The sequence below is a fragment of the Saccopteryx bilineata genome, chromosome 1, assembly GCF_036850765.1.
Source record: "Saccopteryx bilineata isolate mSacBil1 chromosome 1, mSacBil1_pri_phased_curated, whole genome shotgun sequence".
Classification (NCBI taxonomy): domain Eukaryota; kingdom Metazoa; phylum Chordata; class Mammalia; order Chiroptera; family Emballonuridae; genus Saccopteryx; species Saccopteryx bilineata.
The window spans coordinates 146485215-146511703 of NC_089490.1; the positions used below are offsets into that span (position 1 = coordinate 146485215).

At 42.2% G+C, this 26489-nt stretch overlaps 1 protein-coding gene and 1 non-coding gene across 2 annotated transcripts in view; both read right to left on the bottom strand.

Moving 5' to 3' along the window:
* Nucleotides 1–26063, bottom strand: part of LOC136333100 (zinc finger protein 709-like) — a 39712-nt gene extending 13649 nt beyond the window's left edge. The window contains 1 exon segment of the mRNA XM_066272059.1: nucleotides 25951–26063. Coding sequence (XP_066128156.1) covers nucleotides 25951–25953 — 3 coding nt within the window. The 5' untranslated portion in view covers nucleotides 25954–26063.
* Nucleotides 298–373, bottom strand: TRNAS-AGA (transfer RNA serine (anticodon AGA)). Its single transcript has one exon. It is a non-coding gene; the product is annotated as a tRNA-Ser (tRNA).
* Nucleotides 26064–26489: the final 426 nt, after the last annotated feature.

Sequence of the window (26489 nt, forward strand, 5' to 3'; positions counted from 1 at the left end):
GACAGTCAGACAGACTCCCGCATGCGCCCGACCGGGATCCACCCGGCACGCGGGATCCACCCGGCACGCCCACCAGGGGCGACGCTCTGCCTACCAGGGGGCGATGCTCTGCCCATCCTGGGCGTCGCCATGTTGCGACCAGAGCCACTCTAGCGCCTGGGGCAGAGGCCACAGAGCCATCCCCAGCACCCGGGCCATCTTTGCTCCAATGGAGCCTTGGCTGCGGGAGGGGAAGAGAGAGACAGAGAGGGAAAGTGCGGCGGAGGGGTGGAGAAGCAAATGGGCGCTTCTCCTGTGTGCCCTGGCCGGGAATCGAACCCAGGTCCTCCGCACTCTAGGCCGACGCTCTACCGCTGAGCCAACCGGCCAGGGCCGAGAAATGTTAATATTAATTCAAACCTATGTTGTAGAGCAGTGGTCCCCAACCTTTTTTGGGCCACAGACCGGTTTAATTTCAGAATATATTTTCACAGACCAGCCTTTAGGGTGGGACAGATAAATGCACAAAATAAAATTATACGACCAGCATAAAAACTGTGGTATTTTTAAATATAATTGTTGAACTTATGAGACAAGCGTCAAGAGTGAGTCTTAGACGGATATAACAGAGGGAATCTGGTCATTTTTAAAAAATAAAACATCGTTGAGACTTAAATATAAATAAAACAGAAACAATGTAAGTTATTTATTCTTTCTCTGTGGACCGGCACCAAATGGCCCACGGACCAGTACCGGTCCACGGCCCGAGGGTTGGGGACCACTGTTGTAGAGGACCAAAAGCCAAGCAGAGACCTTACTTCTTTTGTTATGCAAATTATTGTACTATATTTTGGATTTGCCCTAGATCATTTTCTCTTCTTCCTTCCCTTCTGATCTTCCTAAATTTTTGTATTTTAGGTCACTGGATATGTATTGGGGAAAGGTATCCTGTCAATACTGGTATTAATAAAACATACTCCTCCAGAACCTGCGGTGGTGGCGCAGTGGATAGAGTACCAACCTGGGATGCTGAGGTCTCAGACTCAAAACTCCAATATGGCTGGTTTGAGTGTGGGGTCATAGTTGTGGCCCCATGGTCACTGGCTTGAGCAAGGGGTCACTGGCTCAGCTGGAACCCCCCAATCAAAGTACGTATCAGAAGTAATCAATGAACAACTAAAGTGCCACAACTACAAGTTGATGCTTCTCATCTCTCTCCCTCTCTCTCGCTCTCTTGCCCCAACCCCAAAAATATATTTCTTTTTTCTCCTCTAGGTCTCATATCATTGCCATCAGGGTTACAAGCCTCCTCCAGTGGTTTAAATTAATCCATTTTGCTGTGTTACAGTGAGGATATGGGTGTTGTTTCTCCTAACTCAGAGGGTCAGGATCTGTGCTGCAGCAGAGACAGGAACAGCAGTAGCACAGTTACTTATGGGTCCCAGGAGCTGTCTGGTATTAAGAGAGTGGAATCAGCTCACTTTCTGAAAACCCTGCTTTTTGAGGAGTGACCATCTGATGAGCTCACCTCATTCACAGGTAAAATTATACTCACTTCCTTAACTCCCCTCTAATGTTGAGAGGGCCCCAGACTCAATCAAATCTTCACTCTAAACACAGATAGTTTCCACCCAAGACATCAACCCAAAACCACTACAGACTCCATTCCCATATTCGTGCTTCCAAAGAATTAAAAATTACTCCAACTGTCAACCCACAGTCCTCTCTATATAGAACCCAGGCTATATGATGTCAACAATACGACAAAGGACAGCACTGCCCAGGGGAGAGGTTCCCCAGCAAGCAGCAGCTCACAGAGCAGGAGTCCCTAGGCTCTCAGCAGCCTGACGGGTAAGAGGGACGGGGAAAGGGAAGAGTGAGGCTGAAGTTTTCAGCAGTCAACATCAAATATGTGGAACCCAATCTCATTTCAAGAACAAACATGAGTAAGAAAAATATGCATTCATACTGGCTTGTTTTATAAAGAAATACAAACAGGATGAGCAAGAAATGATCAGACCTGGTTATTTAAGAGTGGGCAGGGAGTCTTCTTAGGTATACTTTTAACCTTCCCATTCATGAGTTAAACTCAAGAGGGAAATAAATATCTACCATATTTTCCTATTTTCAACATTGTTTTAAATTAACTTTTGCTTTTAAAAATTAATTTTAACTTTTCTACATAGGAAACCACTACAAGATTTAATACTTTAAATATTAACAAATAGAAAAAGAGAAGCCATAAAATACAAATATCTTTCTAACTAAAAGAACAAGGGGCATAATAATTTGTCCCTCACTATATATCACACTGGGGAATATTTTTAGAAATGAGTAGCATAGAATAATGCCCTAGGGCAGGGGTCCCCAAACTATGGCCCGCGGGCCACATGTGGCCCCCTGAGGCCATTTATCCAGCCCCTGCTGCACTTCTGGAAGGGCACCTCTTTGATTGGTGGTCAGTGAGAGGAGCATAGTTCCCATTGCAATATTGGTCAGTTTGTTGATTTAAATTTACTTGTTCTTTATTTTAAATATTGTATTTGTTCCCGTTTTGTTTTTTTACTTTAAAATAAGATATGTGCAGTGTGCACAGGAATTTGTTCATAGTTTTTTTTATAGTCCGGCCCTCCAACGGTCTGAGGGACAGTGAACTGGCCCCCTGTGTAAAAAGTTTGGGGACCCCTGCCCTAGGGGCTTTCAGTCAAGATGGCAGCATAGGTAAATGTGGTACATAACATACATCCTCATCCCTCAACCACATCAAAATTACAATAAAACCACATAACAACCATAATTGAGAACTGCCTGAAATCTAGGTGAACAGAAGTCCACATTCAGACTGGTAAAATGGGCAGAGACATGGAACAAGCTCGTCCCACACCCTTGTGTGGTGTTCAAAAATTGGGGAGGGATATCTCAGCTGTGGAGGTCCCCCCTTGAATGGCAGAGAGCCCCAGCCCCACATCAAGCTCCTTGGCCCAGGGTTCCAAAACCGACAAGAGAAGTTCCCATTACTTCTGGCTCTGAAAACCAGCACAGATCGTGCCTGAGTGAGACAAAGGGCTCCTGGAATCCCAGGTGTTCCTCTTAAGGGACCAGTTTACAAACTTACTTGCTTATGACCTCAACTACTCTGAGCTCCAGTGTTGGGGCAGCAGCTCAAAAAGCACCAGGGGGTCTGACCTGTGGTGGCGCAGTGGATAAAGCGTCGACCTGGAAATGCTGAGGTCGCCGGTTCAAAACCCTGGGCTTGCCTGGTCAAGGCACATATGGGAGTTGATGCTTCCAGCTCCTCCCCCCTTCCCTTTCTCTCTGTCTCTCTCTCTCCCTCTCTGTCTCTCTCTCTCTCTCCTCTCTAAAAATGAATAAAGACAATTTTTTTTAAAGCACCAGGGACATATGGGGAGGAACTGGATTGTCTGGCACTGAGGTAATAGCTGGAGGGGCAGCTTTCTCCTGGACAGAAGCTCTGGAAGAAGCTATTGTTCCTTTACTGAACCTTCCTCTTGCTGGTACAGGCAGGTGCCATGTCTGAGTCTCCCTCAGCCTGGCTGTTTCCCCCCTGCCCTGGTGATTCCCTGAGACTCTGTCCCTCCAACTTCTCAGTCCTCCCATTCCACTTCCAGCGGCTTTTCCACACAAATGGCCTGTCTTGGCTCACACTACAGCCTTTCCTAAAATCTCTCAGAGGTTCACAAATTCCAAAAAAGCAGCACCTGGCCTCAGCGTGCTCTGTATCTTTTACTATAAGCAGCCCCAAGCTCAGCTGGCCTCAGTTCACTAGTGGTTGGCCTCAGTTCACAGCTTAACCTTTCCTGGGCACATCCATGAGGCCCGAAAACCAATACAGCCTTTGGTCAGTTTCAGAGCACACAAGAGCTCTTCCTGGCCACCTCCACAAATGACACACACAGAGGGGGCAGTGTCACCAGACACAGAGCCCCACTAAGGCAAACGCTGCTCTGTAGGGTCAGCCCCTGCCCAACAGCTCCCCCCTGTAGTCACTGCCAGCTGTCACAACCAATTAGCCTGAGGTAAATCTCTCCCATTGACATGCCTACAGCAATCAATGCTGAATTACAACAGGAGGGTGCACACAGCCCACACAACAAACACCCCTGGAGCAGGGGGCACAGGTGACCAAAGAGACTGCATCAGTGGGCTCCATAACATACCTTCTACATAAGGCCACTCACCAAGAACAAGAGACTGAGCAGCTCTACCTAATACATAGAAACAAACCCAGGCAGGCAGCCAAAATGAAGAGACAATGAAACACAACCCAAATGAAAGAGCAGAACAAAATTCCAGAAAAAAAACTAAACAAAATGGAGACAAGCAATCTCCAGATAAACAATTCAAAACACTGGTTATAAGTATGCTCAATGATCTCAGTGAGAACTTCAACAAAGAGATATAAAACATAAAAATGGAGATAAAAACAAAAATGAACCAGTCAGAAATGAAGAATACAATATGGAAATCAAGTCTATATTAGAGGCAATCAATAGTATATTAGAGGAAGCAAAAAAATGTTAAGGGAATTAAGGGAACTTCTGTAAGAAAAAGAAAAATAGATTAAAAAATATAAATAAAATGGCAATAAATACCTATCAACAATTGCTCTAAATGCAACCATCAAAAGACATAGGGTGGCTAAATGCACACTAAAACAAGATCCTTCAATATGGTTTCTGCTCACTTCAGATTGAAAGACTCACAGACTGAAAGTAAAGGGATTGTCTAAGACAGGGGTCCTCAAACTTTTTACACAGGGGGCCAGTTCACTGTCCCTCAGACCATTGGAGGGCCAGACTATAAAAAAAACTATGAACAAATCCTTATGCACACTGCACAGATCTTATTTTAAAGTAAAAAAAATAAAACGGGAACAAATACAATATTTAAAATAAAGAAATTTAAATCAACCAACTGACCAGTATTTCAATGGGAACTATGCTCCTCTCACTGACCACCAATGAAAGAGGTGCCCCTTCCGGAAGTGCGGCGGAGGCCGGATAAATGGCCTCAGGGGGCTGCATGTGGCCCACGGGCCGTAGTTTGGGGACCCCTGGTCTAAGACAAGGGTCAGCAAACCACAGCTCCCAAACCACATGCGGCTCTTTGGCCCCTTGAGTGTTTAACATAGGCCAGCTTAGGAGTATCCTAATTAAGTTAATAGTAATGTACCTACCTATATAGTTTAAGTTTAAAAAATTCGGCTCTCAAAAGAAATTTCAATCGTTGTACTGTTGATATTTGGCTCTGTTGACTAATGAGTTTGCCAACCACTGGTCTAAGATATTTCATGATAATGGAAACAACAAAAAAAGCTGTAGTAATAGTACTTACACCATACAAAACTTTAAAACAAAGGCAGTGAGAACTTCAACAAAGAGATATAACAAGTGACAAAGAAGGACCCAGCAATTCCACTTCTGGGTATTTATCTGAAGAAACCCAAAACACTAATTTTAAAAGACTATGCACCCATATGATCATTGCAGCATTATTTACAACAGCCAAGATATGGAAAGTTGACTAGATAAAGAAGTGGCACATATATATAATGGAATATGACTCAGCCATAAAAAAAGAATGGCATCTGTTGGTCAAATAAGTTGTAAAATATGATTTTTATGTTTGTTCGCTTATAGTTTGCATTGACGGTTGGGCAGTGCCAGATATATGTGATCTGTGAAATTGCAAATTACCTTCCTGCTTGGGAAGGGCCTTTATTTTGCTACCGTTTGCTGAAGGAGAGGTTTCTGCACCAGAAAGTTTTGAAAAGGAGAGAAGAAAGAGAAGAGGCAAGAGAGAAGCCATGTTTGCAGAGAGGAGCAGAAGGAGCAGATAATGCTGTGATGGGAAAGAGGCCATGTTGGCAGGGAAAGAGAAGGTGTGCAGATGGGGAACCAGAGGTGAGGGGCTTTGCGAGCTTCACTAAGACTGGTGGGGCCTTTGATTCTAGGAGAAATCGGAGAAGATTCTCCTGGTTGTGGAACTGGAGAGTATATCAGTAGCTTTGGGAGCCCTGAGTGAAAGGGAAGTGTGTTCTCTGTGTGTGTTGCTCATCGGCCAATGCGAGACTTTAATAAAGAAGTGGCCTACCATTCTTTGGCTCCACTGTTTCTTTACCGTCTGCCCAAATCCAATGAGAACCTACAAGTGCATGGCCATGATGGCGGCGACTACTGGCCCTACAATTTCTTTTCCATGTACAACATGGATGGGCCTAGAGGGTATTGTGCTGAGTGAAATAAGTCAAAGACAAATACCATACAATTTCACTTCTATGTTGAATCTATAAACCAAAAGAAAAGAAAAAACAAAACAGAGACAAACTCATAGATACAGAGAATATTTTGATGGTTGTCAGATGGGAGGGGGAGCGAAGGTGTGTGTGAAAAACAGGGATTAACAAGTACAAATTGGTAGTTACAAAATAGTCATGGGGAGCCTGGCCTGTGGTGACACAGCGGATAGAGCATTGACCTGGAATGCTGAGGTCACTAGTTTGAAACCCTGGGCTTGCCTGGTCAAGGCACTTACACATGCACAAGCAAGCAATGAACAACTAAAGTGAAGCAACAAAATAGTCATGGGGATCTCAAGATTAGCATAGGAAATATAGTCAATAATATTGTATAGTGTTCAATGGGTACTAGATTTATTGAGATAATCACTTTGTAAATTATATAAATGTCTAATGCTATGTTGTACACCTGAAACTGATATAAATATGTCAACTACAACTGAAAACAAATGCACTAGGGTTTTGCAAATTAAGTCCTGAAAAGGTCTAGGAATTACAACAATTTACATAAGCTTTGAGACATTTTCCTCATATCACTAAAAATACAAATTCAATTGATTTTTCCCTCACGGTCATCAAAATAAATTAAAACTAGTGTAGCCTTTAAATGTCAAAGTACTGTAGGAACAGGCACAATTATGACCTCAAAATGGAAAAAAAGCACATGAATACTGAAACTGACCCATCTCACATCTTAAGATTTCCTTGCCTAATTAAAAAAAAATACTATTTAGTTCCATAATTTTTGTGGCTTATATCATATCTCCCAATCAGTTTACACATTAAAAGTCCAGATGCTAATGGGCACTAGAATCAAAGGGATACAATATTTGACAGAGAAAGAATTCCAAGAAAAGAAACATAAATACTGGAATAAAAAAAAAGATATGTCACCTGCTTCCCTTTATTTCAGAAGGAAACACATTCAGAAAATTAAACATAACACATGCACACTCCTGGTTGAGATACAAGCCCTGGATTGGGACAATCTCTGGGTGAGTAGGGAGAGACACCTGAGCTGGACTAAAGTGACCCCTGGGAGCTCTACCACCCTCTCCTCTCCTGTGAGCATGGAAGCGCTCCCTCCCCCAGGCTTCCACTTTTCACAGTGAGGAAACTCTCAACCCGATTCAGTTTCAGTTCTCACCCACAAGACCATCCAAATTCATAAACCCTTTGTCCAGGAGACAGAACCCCTAATCTTCACAGATTTCTCCATGGACATAAATTACACTCTCAGTGCACCTACACTGTGGATGCAAAACTCAAACATAAGATCTAAAAATGGCTAGACATAAGAAACCACAACCATGCACAAAAAAAGAAGAAACTACACCCACAGCCTAGGAAAGGACATCCGCCCTTCCACCATGCGAACATGCACCCCCAGTTTTCCAGAGTTTTAACTTCTCTCAAGGAAGGTACAGGTCCTTCCCTGGTGGGTGTGAGCAATAGGACATCTGCACCGGGATGCTCCCCACTAAAAACTAACTGGGCCTTCAAGTTCTTCCCTTTTGCAGGCTCAAGGGGGCCTTGGGTTGGGTCAGTGTTGTGGCTTTGGAACAATTTTAATATTTAAATGACACAAAATTAGACCTGTGGTGGCGCAGTGGATAAAGCATCGACCTGGAATGCTGAGGTCGCTGGTTCAAAACCCTGGGCTTAACCCAGTCAAGGCACATATGGGAGTTGATCCTTCCTGCTCCTCCCCCCTTGTGTCTCCCTTCTCTTTCTCTCTTTCCTCTCTCAAATGAATAATAAAAAAAAAAATCTTAAAAATAAATAAATAAAATAAATGACACAAAATTAGTGTCTGAACAATCCAGCAAAATCACAAATCCAACATTCATGTGAAAAAGAGAGAAGAAAATTGTAAGGCACTTTGCTAGCTCAACAAGAAAACGTCAAATATCTGTTCTTTTCAGGGGAAAAAAAAAAGATGTCAGTTAATTATTATTGTCATGCCAAGAAATTGGTTTATAAATAATTAATCATACTCAAATATTTCTGGTCTGTACATCTATGCCCTGGAATTTCATTTGAAAACACCCACAAGTAAAGAGTAGCCTTCAGAAATTTACTACACATGCTAAGGGAAAGAAAACAGGGAAACCAGAATTTTTAACAAATAAATTGATAAACTTGAATTTTTTTTTTGGAAATCTGCCTTTTTTCTTGCCTGTTTGGAAATATTTTATACTATTGCGCTCTATTAAATACCTTTTACCCTTTCGAAAAACGGTGGCTTTGATAAGTGTTTTCAAGGTGTCAAACACGGGGGTGGAGGGGCAGGAGAGTGGGGGACATGGGGCAGTGTTGACAGGAGAGAACACCCAGGAAAGTTTTCAAAGCGGATCCTCCATCCAAAGGACTTCCCATAGGACCTCTGCACCCAGTAAAGATACTGAGGGAGAAGCGCAAGGATTTCATGCAAAGTAGTTTGATGTCATAATACTATTTCCTCTCATGTAAAATATTCACAAACAATATTTTAAAATGAACCATCTATGGCTCTGGGTAAAATGATAACTATTTAAATATCAGATCTGTTTGAAGTACACCACAGAGGACAAAGGAACTTGGATTTAAGAATTTGGGAGGAATTTGAAAATTTAGAGCTTTACTGCCTGTCCCCAGAGGAGCTAGGCTTGCGGACAGGGTCATGGATTTGAGCCCCTGCTTCCAAACATTTGGAAAACTCAGGAGAAAACTGGCGCCCTCTGGGGAGACAGGAGGTGAGGTGGATACAGAGAAGTTGGGGAAACTGACAAGTGGAGCGAGTGAGGATGTGGGAACCGGCATCTGCTCACCAGAGTCCCCAACTGCAGTCATGATCAAAGAGAAAACAGTTTAGGCAGGAAAGCCCGCCCCAGCAGTGGTTGTAGAGGTCAACACCACCACCACGGCATGGCTAGAACCAGATCATTCCAATACAATGAAAACTGGCACCACAAGAGTGGTTGAGCGGGGGACAAGAGCCATGACACTTCCGGAATGGACCCTATTAGGAATAAGGCCACCGCCCATCCAGAAGGCGGAGTCAAAGTTTGGCAGCGCAAAGTTTGGAAACAGCACTCCCCCATCTTGGAAACACATAAAATCCCAAGAACTATATAAATGACTGCATGCGCAAATCCACTTTGCAGTCGGCCTACGTCCACTCAGATGTGCACTTTTCGCTTCTTTCACAGTGGCTCCCACACCCTGGCCTCTCTCTTTTAAAACCTGCTTTATCCTCCAACGGCAATCAGGTACCTGCATCACCCGTCATAACACAGAGACTCGGGACCCCACAGACCAGAGCTTCTCCCATACAGAACCCCGGAAACCGAGTCACAATTGTCCCCTGATGACCCTGGTGGTCACCGCATAATCTGGGGAGAGGCGGGGCTGCGGATGCAGAGCTGCCCAAAAAGGTGCCCAGCGCAGTCGCCACGCAGTGATGGGAGGAGACCGCGGTACCCCCCGGAGCCCAAGTGGAATCTGGACCACAGACTCTATAGGACACCGTGGAGAGGCCGTTCCCACTTCCTGTTCCCGCCGATTCCAACCAGTCCGTCCAATTTCCTCACTCGTCCCGCACACTCACCATTTCCAGGTTTCCTGAGTCTCCTTGAGCCCTGCCCAAGATGCCCACGACCAGCACAGACTGCAGCAGGCACACTAGGGACCGTTATGTGCACGCGATTCCCAACCTCACGCAACGTATGAGCAAGGAGGGAAGAACACACCTAGCTTGGCGCTGTCCCACCCACCTCACCCAGGTTGCCTCTGATTGGACAGTTCACAAGACCCACCTCCTCATGCCTGAGTGACACTCACTGAGCAGAGTGGTGGCTCAACCGACCAGCCCTCTCGGGAGAGCAGGAATCTGACCTATGCTGGCGTATTTGCCTGTAAGTAGCACTTTTTTTTTCTCATTATTTTTGCCTAGCTCTTTGTTAACAGATGAGCATAGGCGTGCACAGAGAATTTATGATTCATTTTCTAAATGAAACAGTTAAGTATAGAACTTGCTCCAGGCCTAGTCACACTGAACGGGAGGGTCTGATGTCCAGTAGGAATCAAAGGCTTGGTACAAGGCGAGGAGGTGTCAATGTAAAAAATAAAACAACTTCCAAACCTGTAAGAATTTTTATGAGTTTATTTGATCCAAACAGTTGACAATTGCCAGGAAGTGAAGTCTCAACAGATTGAGAAAATGCTCCCCAAAATGGCAGTTTCACCACTTATGTTATACATCAGAATCAAAGGGGAAGACGTAAGGGTTACATGAGATTGGTGACAAATTAGGGAGGTGGGAGAAAGTAAAGTGGGGAACTCTTTGGGATTGGGTAAGAAGTAAATGTGTCTATACTGAAACTTGTTTTACACAAGAAGGCACAAGATAGGTTAATTAACATATAACAATGAAGGGGTTTGTTGGTTCATGCTGTGGTGGAATGCCTTGAGGGGGGCAGAAAAAAGATTACCCCTACATTTCAAAGGCATGTTATTAAATACATTATTGCAGATGCAAAAGGCAATAGGCTTCAAAGAAAGCACTGACCTTAGTTCAGATAGAGAATAACTCCCTAGTACATGACTACCCACCATAAACTTCATTCAGTTAAGAAGTTTCCATTTCAGATCATCCTGTGTGTTTCCTTTTAGGTCCCTGAGTCTGTAAGGCCAACCATGCAGGCTTTCCCTAAGCTCCTCAGGTTCGGCCTGTGACCCCTTTTTCGTCCACAGAGGCCACTCATAGAACTCTGACCTTTGTTCAGAAAGTCACTTATGTAAATGGGGCCTCACTGTCTGTAATAAGGAGACCAGCCCCATTTTAATCTTGATCCTTGCAACCCTTGAGTTTTCCATCCAAAGCTTTCCCAACCCCACTCATTTGGTCCTTAAGAAATGAAAGCAATCAAGTCCAAATTCAGTTTCTATGAGTTGGTTTTCAGGGAAGATACCTTATCTTACCAGAGCTGAGCTGCCAATACAAAATAAAAGTCCCATTGTGAGAGCATGTTGGAAGGGAAGGACTGTGCTGGTACTGACAGGCAAAATGACCTTCCAAGGACCACTTCAGGATTTGAGCCACTACTGGTAAAAGGCTCACCTTTATCTTGGCTGGAGCTAATGGCCAGTGGTCTTCAGAGAACTATTTAGGTCAGCAAAGGGCGGCCTTGCCCAGACCAACGCTATTGATGGTCTTCACAAATGTTTTTATTTATAGTCTCAGTGTCTCCTAGCCATAGGCAGTTCTTCATATGTTCTTATCCATAAGCCCCCAGCAGGGACCCGCCGCAGCTAAACTACTGAGTGCTTATCCACAGCCTCAGACATCTATGATGACATCCTAGTAGTTTCTTTATACCAAAACTACTTATAAAAAGTCAATTCATTCTTAGATCAAAACAACCTTACTCTTAAAAACAATTTCATTTTTGTCATAAAAAGTGGATTTGAAATAATATTAAACCAATACACAACACATTGCAAAGTTCTTGATGCCTTTATTAAGTTTTATTAAGATAAATGCACATGCTATACATGGCACCTTGTTAAAGTGTACAATTCAATGATTTTCAGTGTATTAGCAGATACATGACATCATCCCCGGTCAATTTTTGAACATTTTCATCACCTCAAAGAGAACCCCCTTTCTCCTTTAGCTATAATTCCCAAACTGCCGATCTTCCTCTCCAATCCCTAACTTTAGGCAATCTCTAATTTACTTTCTTTACCTAAAGATTTCTATATTCAGGGCTTTCATATGAAAGGAATTCTGTTACCTAGGGACATAATGGCTGACCTTTTGATTCTAGCCATCTTAGAGATTGTGAAGTGGTATGTCATTACTGTTTCATTTGCATTACCTTAATGACTAATGGTTTTCTGCATCTTTTTAAACTCTTTAGGTCATCTGCATGTCTTCTTGAAAAAAATAGGTACCGTATTGCTCCATGGATAAGATGCACACTTTTTCAAAAATTTTGGGGTCTAAAAACTGGGTGCGTCTTATACAGTAGTTGTAGATTTTTTTTACTTGCATTTCCCACTTTTTCATGCTTGTTTTCGCACTCATTGTTGAAGACAGTGATTCGTCATCAGACACAGATGAGCACAAGCTAATGGATGGGAGTTTTGACAGTGATGAGGAGTTGCATGAATTTTATGATGAATAAAACTTGAGTTCAATAACTTTATGTAATACATTTTTTTTCAAAATTCGGGTCCCAAAATTAAGGTGCGTCTTATACATAGGGAAATAATGGTATTCAAGTCTTTGCCATTTTTAAATTGACTTACTTGACTTTTTATAATTAAGTTATAAGCTATCTTTATATTTCAATACAAGTTCCTTATTGGACATACAATTCGCAAAAATTTTCCTCCCTTCCATGGATTGTGTTTTCACTCTCTTGCACTATATTTCTTACTTTTATTTATTTTTTTTAAAGATTTTATTTATTGATTTTACAGAGAGGGGGCTGGAGCAAGAACTATCAATCCATACTTGCTTCACTCTCAGTGATTGGTTGTTGCATGTGCTTTGACCAGGCAAGCCCAGGGTTTTGAACCAGTGGCCTCAGCTTTCCAGGTCAATGCTTTATCCACTGCACCACCAAAGGCCAGGCCTCTATTTTTTACTTTTAGTTCTGGCAATACAGGTAGGTGGTCCTTGGGTTACGACATAGTTCTGTTTCTGCAACAGTGACATAACCCGAATTTTCATGTAAGTCAAAACATACCCTCATCTAAGTCACTTATCTATCCTAACACAGTTATAAAATCATAATCTAGCCTGACCAGGTGGTGGTACAGTGGATAAAGCGTCAGACTGGGATGCCAAGGACCCAGGTTCGAGACCCCAGGTTCGAGACCCCGAGGTCGCCAGCTTGAGCGTGGGCTCATCTGGTTTGAGCAAAAGATCACCAACTTATGATGACCCAAGGTCGCTGGCTCAAGCAAGGGGTTACTCGGTCAGCTGAACGCCCGCAGTCAAGGCACATATGAGAAAGCAATCAATGAACAACTAAGGTGTCGCAATGTGCAACAAAAAACATTATAATGATTGATATTTCTCATCCCTCCATTCCTGTCTGTCTGTCCCTGTCTATCCCTCTCTCTGACTATCTCTGTAAAAAAAAAATTAAAAAATCATAATCTAGAACATAAAAACACAACTCAGCTACAGAAAAAGGAAAAGTACATAAATATACTGTACTGTACACTGTACTGTGGTAACAGAAAAAAAATGACAATAAATGAATTAAAAGAAAATTCCTTACCTTTATTCCTGTGGTTGGCTTGCACAGTGGAAGGGGCTTTGCAAGGTGGGAGAGAGTGACCTTTTGGGAGGAGGAAGCTGGAGAGACAAGAGGACCTGCAGAGGTGCTGGAGATACTGGGTCAGGTGAGTCAGGATTGCCTAAGGAACATGCAGGAGACACTGGAGATGATTCTACCTGTACCACCAGTGTTTGATCTTGAGAAGCAGCTGATGTAGAGGGTACATGATATGTTGCAGACCTCTTAAAGAATTGTCCAAGGCTAGCCTAGCAGGTTGATGACTTCTCTTCCAAAATCTGCCTATAGCATTGCAAGGCATCCATAACAGCTCTGTAGACCTTACTGAATCTGTCATCACTGGGGTCCTCAGCCTGATATTTTGCCAACCTATCTTCTACCATAGAAAAACCTTCTGCCAAACCCTTGGCAATAAATCTCTTGGGTTCTGGTGTTTCTATCTCTTCCTTTTCAATCAGCTGCTTCTCCAGCTGAATGAGGTCCTCAGCAGACAGCTCCTCTCCAGGTGATGCCAGTAGCTCTGTGACATCCACCATGATGGCTTTCTTCTTCTTCAAAGCACTACCATCTGAAGACTCTTTCATTTAGGAGCCATGATAAGGGACAAAAAGTCACCAAAGCAACACAAATGGAACAATTGCATTTTTAACAGTCCAAAATGGCTCAGGTAAGCATACTGGGGGATGCCAACTCCCTCACTCATATGCCGTGTCACTGAGTTTTCTTCTGCCACGCAATCAAACTAGTTCACCCACATAGTTCATAAGTACGATGCTAACAGTATTAAGCCAAAACACTCACGTCTCAATTTTTTTAAGTTTTTATGGGTGTGAGTGTCATAAACTCGAAACATCATATTTTGAGACTGTCATAACCCAAGGACCCCCATATATATATATATATACACACACACACACACACACACACACACACACAATAATATTTACATTTTCAACATTAAAAAAATTAGTTCAATAGTGTGGAGTACATATAGTAGATATTGTGAAACCAATCTCCAGAACAATTTTTACCTTGAAAAATGAACCCATACCATTTAGAAAACAATTCCTCATTATCATCATACCCTAGTCCCTGGCAACAACCACTCTACTTTTAGTCTTCATGAATTTGACTTCTCTAGGTCCTCACAAATGGAATCATACAACATTTGACATTTTGTGACAGGCTGATTTCACTTAGCATCATGTCCTTAAAGTTGCCCCATGTTGTAGCAAGTGTCAGAATTTGCTTTGTATTTAAAGCTGAATAATATTCCTTTGTATGGATGTCTCACTTTTTCTTTTATCCATCCAGCCACTGATGGTGATGGACACTTGGGTTACTTCTTTTGTCTGCTGTGAACAATACTAATATAAACACAAGTGGATGTATGTCTTTTTGAGTTCCTGCTTTTTTTTTTTTTTTTTTTTTAAGCTATTACAAAGAAGTAGAATTGCTAGATCAGATGGTAACTCCCCCATTGGCCAGTATTATGCAGGGGGAGGTTCTTACACCCAGCACACCAAAAGCTAGAAAGATGAATGGACAGAGTCTGAGCGCACCAAAAGCTAGTCAAGATAATTGAATATAAGAAAAAAAAGTCCTCCCCTTCCAATCCCTATAAGAACCGTGGCTTGTTGGCTTAGTGGTAGAGCATTGGCCCAGTGTGTGGATATCCTAGGTTCAATTTTCAGTCAGGGCACACAGGAGAAGTAATCATCTGCTTCTCCTGCACTCCCCCTCCTTCTCTCTCTCTCTTTCTCTCTCCATCCTGCAGCCATGGCTGGATCGGTTGCAGCACATCAGCCCCAGGTGCTGAGGATGGCTCCTTGGAGCCTCTGCTTCAGGAGCTAAAAATAGCTCCATTGTGAGCATGGCCCCAGATGGGCAGAGCATCAACCCCAGATGAGGGTCACCAGGTGGATTCTAGTTGAGGTGCATGCAGGAGCCTATATCCTCTCCTCTCACTTGGAAAAGAAGAAAGAAAAATAATTTTTTAAAAAATTATGATTTTTTTGAACTCTTAAAAAAAGAGCCATGGGCTTGAGCCAGAAGGCGGGCGGTCTTCAAGATCGGAAGCCACCACTCTCCCAGGTCATGGCACCTGAATGAACCTCTTTCCTTTTCCACCAGCACCTGTCTCACGAGCTTGGCTTTCACTGCAACAGGCAGACAAACCTGCATTTTCAGTTACACTACCACTAATGACCACTATGTGGATGGTTTAGAAGTTTTTGTTTATGACCAATGCATCTAAAAGCATTATCATACTAGGATCTCTGTATTGGGAATTATTTTCCTCATAACAAAAATTCCCTACCCTGAATACCTGTTTGTCACCCTGTAGTGTAAGGCCTAACATTTGGGGTTTTATTTCTTTGTTATAATGCAAAAAAAATGACTAAAGCTTTGATTTAAGAGGCATCCATTTCAAAGAGGCATCCATTTCAAAGAGGCATCCACTTCAAAGTGGATTCTGAATAAACACTCTGTCACCACAGGACTAGATAAGAGTCAGGCCACCTCTTCTTACTGAAATACCTTTGCCATAGGAATCTTAGTTGATGTCAATAACTCACCATTTGGGCAATTTGTCTTCTCTCTCCATGCTTTAAATTCCCATTCTTGTGTTTTAAATTCACCAATAGAGAGATCTCATGAAACTCTAGACCCCCATCCTCAACTGCAATGAAAGCAGAAACCCAGGCCCATCAGTGTGCGCTGTCTATCTCTCTCTCTCTCTCTGCCCCTCTCCTTCTTTCTCTCCCTGCTACCTTGCTGTATGGCCCAAGGTGTGCTATGTAATTTCCAGGCCTTGTACATAATAAACCTGTATCTTTTCAAAGTTTCCTGCTAAAGAGCATCTTGAAATCATAGTAAGAACCACAAGAGTTGGTCCAGCCACAACAGTGATTATTGACAGCCTCAGCCAGTACAAAGCATACCCTGAAGACATTTTCCATTGTTTAACTTATGTTATATCAATGCCCTTTTGGGAGCAGTATTAACACCCTGACTCAGATGGGACTGGCTGTCAAATGATTACTCAAATGTACTTTCAAAAGGAGAGCAGGGCACGCTGGTTCATCTGACTTTTGCAAAGGTGAATGGCTTGGCCTTTTAATGAGTATAGGAGTGGAGGCTGAGTTTTCAAGGTTTAGTCCTCCCACCAGCTGACACACAAAAAAGACGTGTCAACTTTCCTAACTTCTTTATCCGTTCTGGGTCAGGCAGGGTGCGCAAGTACCTAGAGCCAATTAAGAGTCAAATATCAAAAAGAAGGTCAGAGTCTAATTAATGACAACTGAATAACGACACATCACACTTAAATAATTTGAATTCAAATATTAATTGAAAAGCCATGTGAAAAGCACGAGCAACGTATAATTTTTGAGCCCTCAAAAATCTAGTATTTGAATCTATTCATGCTAGAGTACAGAGAAAACCCCCAAAATTGTCAATTTAGTTCCTAAACTCTTTTCAAATGTTCTACTAATGTTAGTGTTTAATTTATTGCATTATAGGTGGCACCATGCTAGTCTAGCCTACCCACCTGCACAAAGAAGCCCTTTTAGGGGAACAGAACTTTTTCTGGCCACTAATAAACTGACCAAAGCTAACTGGTCATCGGCTACCATGGCTGCAAGGAGTTTCCTTCATGAAAAACATCTAAAACATTAGCTGTGTATAGTATGTGTTTCAAGTGTTTTAGAAATTCACTGATTAGTATGAATGATGTTTTTGTTGAATGACATTTGTATGCCCAGTACCATGATTCTTATAACCTAACCCTGAAAAAAAAATCCAGGCCTGGCCGTTGGCTCAGCGGTAAAGGGTCGGCCCGGCATATGGATGTACCAGGTTCAATTCCCAGTCAGGGCACACAGGAGAAGCGATCATCTGCTTCTCCGCCCCTCCTCTCTCTCCTCCTGCAGCCATCGCTGGAATGAAAAGAGCAAAGTTGGCCCCAGGCACTGAGGATGGCTCCATGGCCTCTCCTCAGGAGCTAAAATAGCTTGGTTGTCAAGCAACGAAGCAGGGGCCCCACATGGGCTGAGCACCGCCCCCAGTTTGGAATTTGCCAGGTGAATCCAGGTCGGGGGGCATTCAGGAGTTCTCTTTGCCTCCCCACCTCTCACTTAATAATACATACATACATACATACATACATACATACATACAAAAATGAGAATACCTGAAAAAAAGAGAGAAACTGTAGATAAGTGAAGTAATACTCTCCAAACTTGCCTAAAATTAATGACAGATGAACACTAGATCCAGAAAGCTCTAAAATACTAAACACCAAAAATGCACACCCAAGTATAGCATATACAAATTAGACAAAAATCAAAGATAAAGTGGATATACTGAAAGAAACTAGAGGGGAAAACAAACCTTAAGTATAGAGAAACAAAGATGAATTAAATTCAGTTTGTTTTTGGAAACTGAGCAAGGAAGATCAGATTGGAGTAAAATGATGAACATTTTAAAATTTAAAAAACCACGCTGTAGAATTTTGTACAAAGAAAAATTATCTTTTATAAAGAAGAAATAAGGACTTGCTGAGATAAAATTTGATAGTTGTCACTATTATATCTTTATTTTTTTAAATATAGTTGATGCAAAATATTATATTAGCTTCAGATGTAAAACCCACCAATTAGACATTTATATAACTCACTAAGTGATCTGACATCATACATAATTTTTACAATATTATTGGCTGTATTTCCTATGCTAGACTTTACATCCCCATAACTACTCTCTAACTACCAATTCGTACTTCCCTTTACCTTGTTCACCCACTCCTAATTCCCCTCCCATTTGGCACGGGTCAGATAGTCTCTGTATCTAAAAGTCTGTTCCCGTTGTCCATGTGCATTTGTTTTTTAGATTATGCACAGTGAAATCATATGACATTTGTCTTTCTCTGTCTGACTTGTCTCTCAGCACAGTAACCTGTAGGTCCATCCATGTTGCTGATGACAAGATTTCATTCTTTTCTTTATTTTTTTAATTAATTTATTTTTTTAGTGAAAGAGAGACAGCAGAAAAGGAGAGAGATGAGAGGCATCAACTTTAGTTGTTCGTTGAATGCTTTTCATATGTGCTTTGCCAGTGGCGGGCGGTGGGCTCTCCAGTCAAGACAGTGGTCCCTTGCTCAAGCCAGTGACCTCAGGCTCAAACCATCGACCTTGGGCTTCAAGTCAGCAACCTTTGGGCTCAAGCCAGTGATCGTGGGTTCATGCTGATGATCCCATGCCCAGGCCAGCAACCCCGCGCTCAAGCTGGTGAGCAGGCACTCAAGCCGAATAAGCCTGCACTCAAGCCTACAACGTCAGGGTTTCGAACTTGGGACTTCAGTGTCCCAGGTGGATGCTCTATCCACTGCACCACCTCTGGTCAGGTGATTTCATTCTTTCTTATTGCTGAGTCATATTCCATTGTATATATGCACCACTTCTTTTTCCATCATCTATTGATAGACACTTAGGTTGCTTCCAAATCTTGGCTATTGTAAATGCTGCTGCAAGGAACATGTGAATGCATATGTCTTTTCAATGTACTGTTTTGGATTTCTTCAGATAAATACACAGAAATGAAATTGCTGGGTCTTTCCTTGTCTCATGTATGGCCTTTGTTTTAAAGTCAATTTTGCCTGGCATTAAGTATTACTAGCCCAGCTTTTTTGGTTGTTGTTTACATTTTCATAAAATATTTTTGTCTGTCCCTTTACTTTGTGTGTTTTTTGATCCAAGGTGAGTCTCCTGTATACATCCTATTTAAGAGTCTTGTTTTCTTATCCATTCAACCAATCTATGGTTTGTTTGTTTTTTTATTGGAGCATATACCGTATTTTTCGCTCCATAAGATGCACTTTTTTCCCCAGAAGTGGAGGGGAAAATGCCCGTGTGTCTTATGGAGTGAATGTTCTTTTTTAATTTTTTTTTAGCTGTCAGGTTCCCGAACAACTAGAAGAATATTTGAACATTAAAGTCTCTTCTCATTTGTTAATAACAGTGCTAATGGTTGTTAATACTGCTGTTGAGTTTACATTGTTGAAATATTATTGTGGTATATTTATTAAATATTTTAACACCCCATTTGGTTTGGAATATTTTTTTTCTTATTTTCCTTCTTAAAATCCTAGGGATGTCTTATGGTCAGGTCCGTCTTATGAAGTGAAAAATATGGTAATACATTTGCATTTAAAGTAATTGTTGATAGATACATATTTATTGCCATTTTAATACTAATATTTTTGATCTCTTGATTTCTTCTTCTTCTTAAAAAACTCTCTTTAAAATTTCTTGTAATACTAGGTTGGTGGTGATAAAACTCCTTTAGCTTTTTCTTGTCTAGGAAGCTCTTTACCTGTCTTTTGATTCTAAGTAATAGCTTTTCTGGGTAATCCTGGTTGCTTTTGTCTTTTTGAATATTTCATGCCAAGCCCTCTGTCCTGCAAGGCTCTGTTGCAAAATCAGCTGACAGTCTTATGGGAGCTCCCTGGTAGGTAATTCACTGCTTTTCTTTTGATGCTTTTAAGATTCTCTCTTTGTGTTTAACCTTTTGTATTTAAATTATCATGTGTCTTGATGTGGGCCATATTCTTGTCAGGGACGCTGCACTTCCTGGGCTGTATGTCTTTTTCCTTTGCCAGATTAGAAAAGTTTTCCATCCATATTTTCAATTCCTTGCTCTCTCTTGTCTCCTTCCATCACCCATAATGCAAGTGTTGTTATGCTTGATGTTTTCCTCATTTTTTTATTTTTGCTGTTCAGATTGGGTGTTTCTGCTTCTTTATTTTGCAAATTGCTGATTCAGTCCTTTGCTTCATCTAATGTACTGTTGATTCCTTTTAATGTATTCTTAATTTCAGTTATTATGTTTTCATTTCTGACTGGTTCTTTTTTATGCTTTCTATCTCCATTTTTATGTTTCCTATCTCTTTGTTGACGTTCTCACTAAGAACATTGAGCATACTTAAAACCAGAGTTTGAACTCTGTAGATTGTCTCCATTTTGTTTAGTTCCTTCTTGGAGTTCTGCTCTGTTTTTTCATATGGGACATGTATTTTTGTGTCATTTTTGCTGCCTCCCTATGTTTTTTCTATGTATTAGGTAAAGCTGCTATGTTTCCTGGCCTTGGTAAAGTGGCCTTACATAATAAGTCTCCTGTAGGGTCCAGTGGTGTACCTTCCCTGGTCAGTGGAGCTGGGTGTTTGAGGCTCCCTGTGTGGGTTGTATGCACCTTCCTGTTGTGACTGAGCCTTGATTGATGTTGGCACATGAATGGGAGGAATTGACCACTAGGCCAGTTGGCTGTGAGAACTGGCCAAGAATACAGCCAAGGGGCTGTGATGCAGGGGCTGAGCTCACAAAGTACTCGCTTTAGCAGAGCTGTAATGTCCACCAAGTCTTTGAATGGGTCACTCATTCAAAGTGATTGGGGAAGTGATTGGGGTGATTGGGTGGTTCTCCAATGTATGAGCATGTCTATGATCCCATGCTCAAGCCAGTGACATCACGCTCAAGGTGGTGAGCCTGCACTCAAGCTGGAAGTGCCCATAATCAAGCCAGATGAGCTGCACTCAAGCCGGTGACCTCAGGGTTTCAAACCTGGGTCTTCAGTGTCCCAGATTGACACTCTATCCACTGCACCACTGCCTGGTCAGGCTTTATTTTTTAATTAATTAATTAATTTAGTTAGTTGGTTTTTAGCAAGAGAGAGAAAGGAAGGAAGAAAGATGAGAAACATCAATTCATCGTTGCAGCACTTTTTAATTGTTCATTGATTGCTTCTCATATGTGCCTTAACCAGGGGTCTCCAACAGAGCCAGTGAACCTTTGCTCAAACCAGCAACCTGGGGCTTCAAGCCAGTGACCTTTGGGCTCAAGCCAGAGACCATGGGATCAAGGCAGTGACCCCATGTTCAAGCAGGTGAGCCCATGCTCTAGCTGGATGAGTCCGTGCTCAAGCTGGCAACCTTGGGGTTTCAAACTTGGGACCTCAGCATCTGATGTTGATGTTTAGACCACCACCAGTCAGGCTCCTCCTCAACTTTTAAACACCACACCTGGGTGTGGGACCAGCTTGTTCCATGTCTCTGCCCCTACTACCAGTCTCAATGTAGCTTCTTCTGCATATCCTTATGTATAGAACTCCTGTTCAGCTACATTTCAAGCAGATCTCGATGTTAGTTGTTCTGTAGTTTAGCTGTAATTTTGATGTAGTCGGGTAAGCAAGCACTAGGTTTATATACTCTACCATCTTGATAGGAAGCCCTATTAGTACAGCTATTTTAACTAAAATATTAAAAGAATCACCAGAAAGAATGTAAATGATAAATATAGAGGATTAGAAAAAGAATAAAGGCCCTGACCAGGTAGTTCAGTTGGTCAGAGCATCAAGCCAATACACTAAGGTTGCAAGTGTGAGCCCAGTCAGGGAAACATACAGCAATCAAATATGAGTGCATAAATAAGTGGAACAAATAGATCTTCCTCTCTCCATCTCTATCTCTCTCAAAACAATTTTTTGACAAATTGTTAAACAAATTGTTTAAACAACTTTTTTTTAATTTGTAAGAGAAAATAAATGATTGTCAAAATTCAATGAAAACAAAAATTTAAAAAGTAAATTGTAAGATTGGTAAACATCTAGACAGATAACTAAAAAAAGAAGGAAGAAATAAATTACTAATATCAGAAAGTAAAGGAGGGGAAAACAGTGTCTGCTGAGCCAATCAAACTACAAGGAGTATAAGTCCTCATGTGGATGAGGACAAACCAATCAAGGGCCAAGGCCAGGGTTTCCTATCCAAATAAGCCATCCTCCCTCTCTCTTGGGGAGCACACTTTCCCTTTCCACCCAAGACTGAAGACTGCATCTCCCAGGCTGAGCTGAAACACTGAAGATGTCTCTCCAGGGCAGAGCAAAGCAGACCAGGGAGGAGCAGAGCAGAGCAGAGCTGTGTAGCCAAAGGGGCCTGGCCCCCAGGGCTGCCTCACAGATGTGCTGGTTTCCCAGCCATGCTGAATCACTGAATCACAACTGAGCTATTCCACAACAGCGCTATTTTCAGGGCTGTGCTGAACCAGAATTGAGATGTTTTACACTGAATAAAGTTTTTTGTTGTTGTTGTTGTTGTTTTTGTTTTGGTTTTTTTATTTATTTTTTATTCATTTTAGAGAGGAGGGAGGGAGGGAGGAAGGGAGGGAGGGAGGGAGAGAGAGAGAGAGAGAGAGAGAGAGAAAGGGGGGAGGAGCAGAAAGCATCAACTCCCACATATGCCCTGACTAGACAAGTGCAGGGTTTTGAACCGGCAACCTCAGTGTTCCCAGGTCGACGCTTTATCCACTGTGCCACCAGAGGTCAGGCTACACTGAATAAAGTTTTCTTCTTCACCTCACCCCAAACTGGGAATTCCTACTGAAGTCAAATTGGTGCCAATGACCATCCATTGACACTAGCTTAGGAGTTTTTCACCTTCCCATGCATTATTTATTTAAAAGAGAAAAATTTACATACCAGATTTACCTATAACTAATCATTATTATTAATAAAGTATTGGTTTTTAAATTTAACTTAATCTTTTCAATATAAGAAACCACTCCAAGATTACACATTAAATGATATAAAAATGCAGACTATAAAAATTTATAAAGCCCCTTCTAACTAAAAGGACAAAAAGCATTATGACAGTTTTCTTCTATACAATATTTCACAATAAGGATATATAAAGGAAATAAGTTAAATATAATAATATATCAGGGGTTTATAATTAAGCTCTGAAATCTACTAGAAATTTCAAACATTTACATAAGCTTACACGTGCTTTCATGTGTTTCCTCAAATCAATTGTTTTGGGGGTTTTTGCCCCCAACATCTATTAAAACAGCAACTCATTTATTTACCTAAGGAATAGTTGAACCTTTTACATGTGAAAGTTCTTTAGGGATGGACACAAACAAAACTGACCTAAAACTGGAAAAAGCACTTGAGAACTTAAAAACATTCATCTGATATCTTCAGTTCTCTTAGGTTCCACAATTCTATCAGGTTCCACAATTTTCTTGCCCTACTCACATGGTATCTCCCAATCAACTTACACTTTAAAAGTCACGTGCTAATGAAAACTAGAATCAAAGAGCTGCAATATTCAATGGAAAAAGAAATCCAACAAAAAGAAAAACTAATATTGGAATCAACAAGGTTCAGAAGGAAACCCACATTCAGAAAGGTGACTATAATTGCAAACATTGGATCTAGACACCCCTGGCTGAGACCAAACACCTGGAATGGAGTCAGTCCCTGGGGAAAGAGGGGAGAGACACCTGAGCAGCTCCCGGAGTGAATGCTGGGAGCTCCACACACACCCTCTCCTCTCCTACAAGCATGGAAGCGCTGCCTCTCCCTGGGTTCCATTCTCACAGCGAGGAAACTCTCAGGCTGATTCAGTTTAAGTTCTGACCCACTGAACCCTCGACTCATAACATAAACCCTGTCTCTAAGTTGGAACCCATGATCTACGTACACTTTCTCAATACACAGAAATTAGACTCAAAGATCAACTGCACTGTGGACAGAAAGCTCATATATAAGATCTAAAAATGTCCAGGCCTTAGAAACCACAACCACACCTCAGAAAGGGCATCCCCACTCCCAACAGTGGGTGTGAGCAGGTAGGGACCCTGCAGAGGGAGGCTCCCTGGGAACAACTAGGCCTTTTTGTGGTATTTCCTTTAGCAGGCTCAAGGGAGTCTTAACTCAGGTCACTGCCAACAGGTTTCTGCTCCCCACTGCAGTTGCTTTGGACCACTATTGAAGTTTTAAATCACAAAACCCAGAGTTTGAACAATCCAGCAAAATCACTTCAAAATAGCATTTATATGGAAAGGAAGAAAGAAAAAAATTTAAGGGTCTTTTGCTAGTTCAACTAGAAAATGCTAAATATTTATTACTTTCAGAAAGATATCAATTAATTATATTTCTAAACTGGTTTGTAAATCATAGTTGAACACATTGCTCTGTAAGTCTAGACCTTGCGATTTGATTTGAAAACCCCAAAAGTAAAAACCAGACCTCAATAATTTATTACACAGGCTCAGCAGAAGAAAGTGTGAAAGATACAAAAATAAAATGTAATCGGGATATTTTAGTTTTTCTAAAGTTCACATTGTTTTTAAATGTTTGGAACTATTTTATAGCCTTTCAAGCTCTAAAACATACCCCTATTGAAAAACAAAAAAATAAGACATTAAATCTTTTCCAGGGGGATACTTGCAGGCAGATCACTCAGGAAAATTTTCAAACAGGAAACTCCACCCAAAGGAATTCCACTAGGATGTCTGCGCCCAGGAAAGAAATGGGGGGTGGGGTCTGGGAGAGGTGGTGCAGGGTTTCATGAAATGAGTTCTAGGTAGTTGGTTATTCTTGCCTTTCTTCTAATGTAAAATGTCCACGAAAAATAGAAAGCTCTAAAAACGGGCCAGCCACGATTCTGTGGGAAAAGAATAAATAAAATAATTGGTTCTATTTGAAGTGCATCACGGAGTACAAACAGTTTATTATGATGCTATGACTCGCAGAGGGAAAGTTGGCTTTGGATTCGAGAAGGGAACTGGAAATTGAGGGATTTTTGCCAGTCATAAGAAGAGCAGGCTGGCGCAGAGTCGTGGATCTGAGACCTTGCTCCCCAAACCTTTGGAAAACTCAGGAGAAAATGGGTCCCTCTGGGGGGAAAAGGAAGGACTGGGAATCCCACGAACCACAGCTGCTTCTACGCACAAACTCTGCAGACCGGGCCTGACCTGTGGTGACGCAGTGGGTAAAGCGTCCACCTGAAAATGCTGAGGTCGCTGGTTCGAACCCCTGGGCTTGCCTGGTCAAGGCACATATGGGAGTTGATGCTTCCAGCTCCCCCCCCCCCCCTTCTCTCTGTCTCTCCTCTCTCCTCTCTCTCTCTCTCTCTCTCAGTCTCTCCCTCTCCTCTCTAAAATGAATAAATAAAAAAAATAAAAAAACAAACTCCGCAGACCGAATCACAACTGTCCTTGATGGACCCTCCCGTTGGTCACCGCACCACCTGAGGAGAAACGGTGCTGTGGGCTAAGAGCTGCCCAGACAGACACTGAAGCCGAAGTCACCGCAGACGGTGACAGGACAGGCCTTCCGGGGTACAGGCAACTGTCCCAGCCCCCACGCTGCGAAACAAAGAGGACAGAGGTCCGAGCGGCACCTCCAGGGGACTGTAATATGCCGAGTCCCTAGGCGAAGCTGGAAAGCCCGGCCCGGAAACTGCCGGTTCCAACCAGCCGCCTCCTCCCGTCTCTGAACCCCACTCCGCACACTCACCATTTCTAGGTTTCCTGGGTCCCCCTGAGTCTTGCCTACGACTCCCACAAAGTGTAGATCACAAGGGACAGAGGTTGTCGCACACCTGCCAGAAACCTTGGCAGGCGAGCCACCGCCGCAGTGAGTACAGGTGTGCACAACTTCCGTTATCTCGCCCCACCCTCCTGTGCCTATGGAGCTCCTGATTGGGCAGTTCACAAGGCCGCACCTCCTTGTTTTTGAGTGACAGTTATTGGGGATAGTCTGGGAAACAACATCCGCTAGCAGGCGGGATACTGTCTGCATTTGGCATAGTTGTTTTTAAACAGAACTTTTTCATGGCTTGGGATTTTCTAGGTTGTTTACACCCAGCTTTTTGTGAACGCGAGTGCACCCGTTTCAGATGGAGCAAGAACAGACAAGAGAATCAGGCCAAGTATTATTGGAGCAGATGTGTCTTATGTCCTCTCTAGGGCAGTGGTCCCCATCCTTTTTTGGGCCACGGACCAGTTTTACGTCAGAAAATATTTTCACAGACCGGTCGTTAGGGTGGACGGATA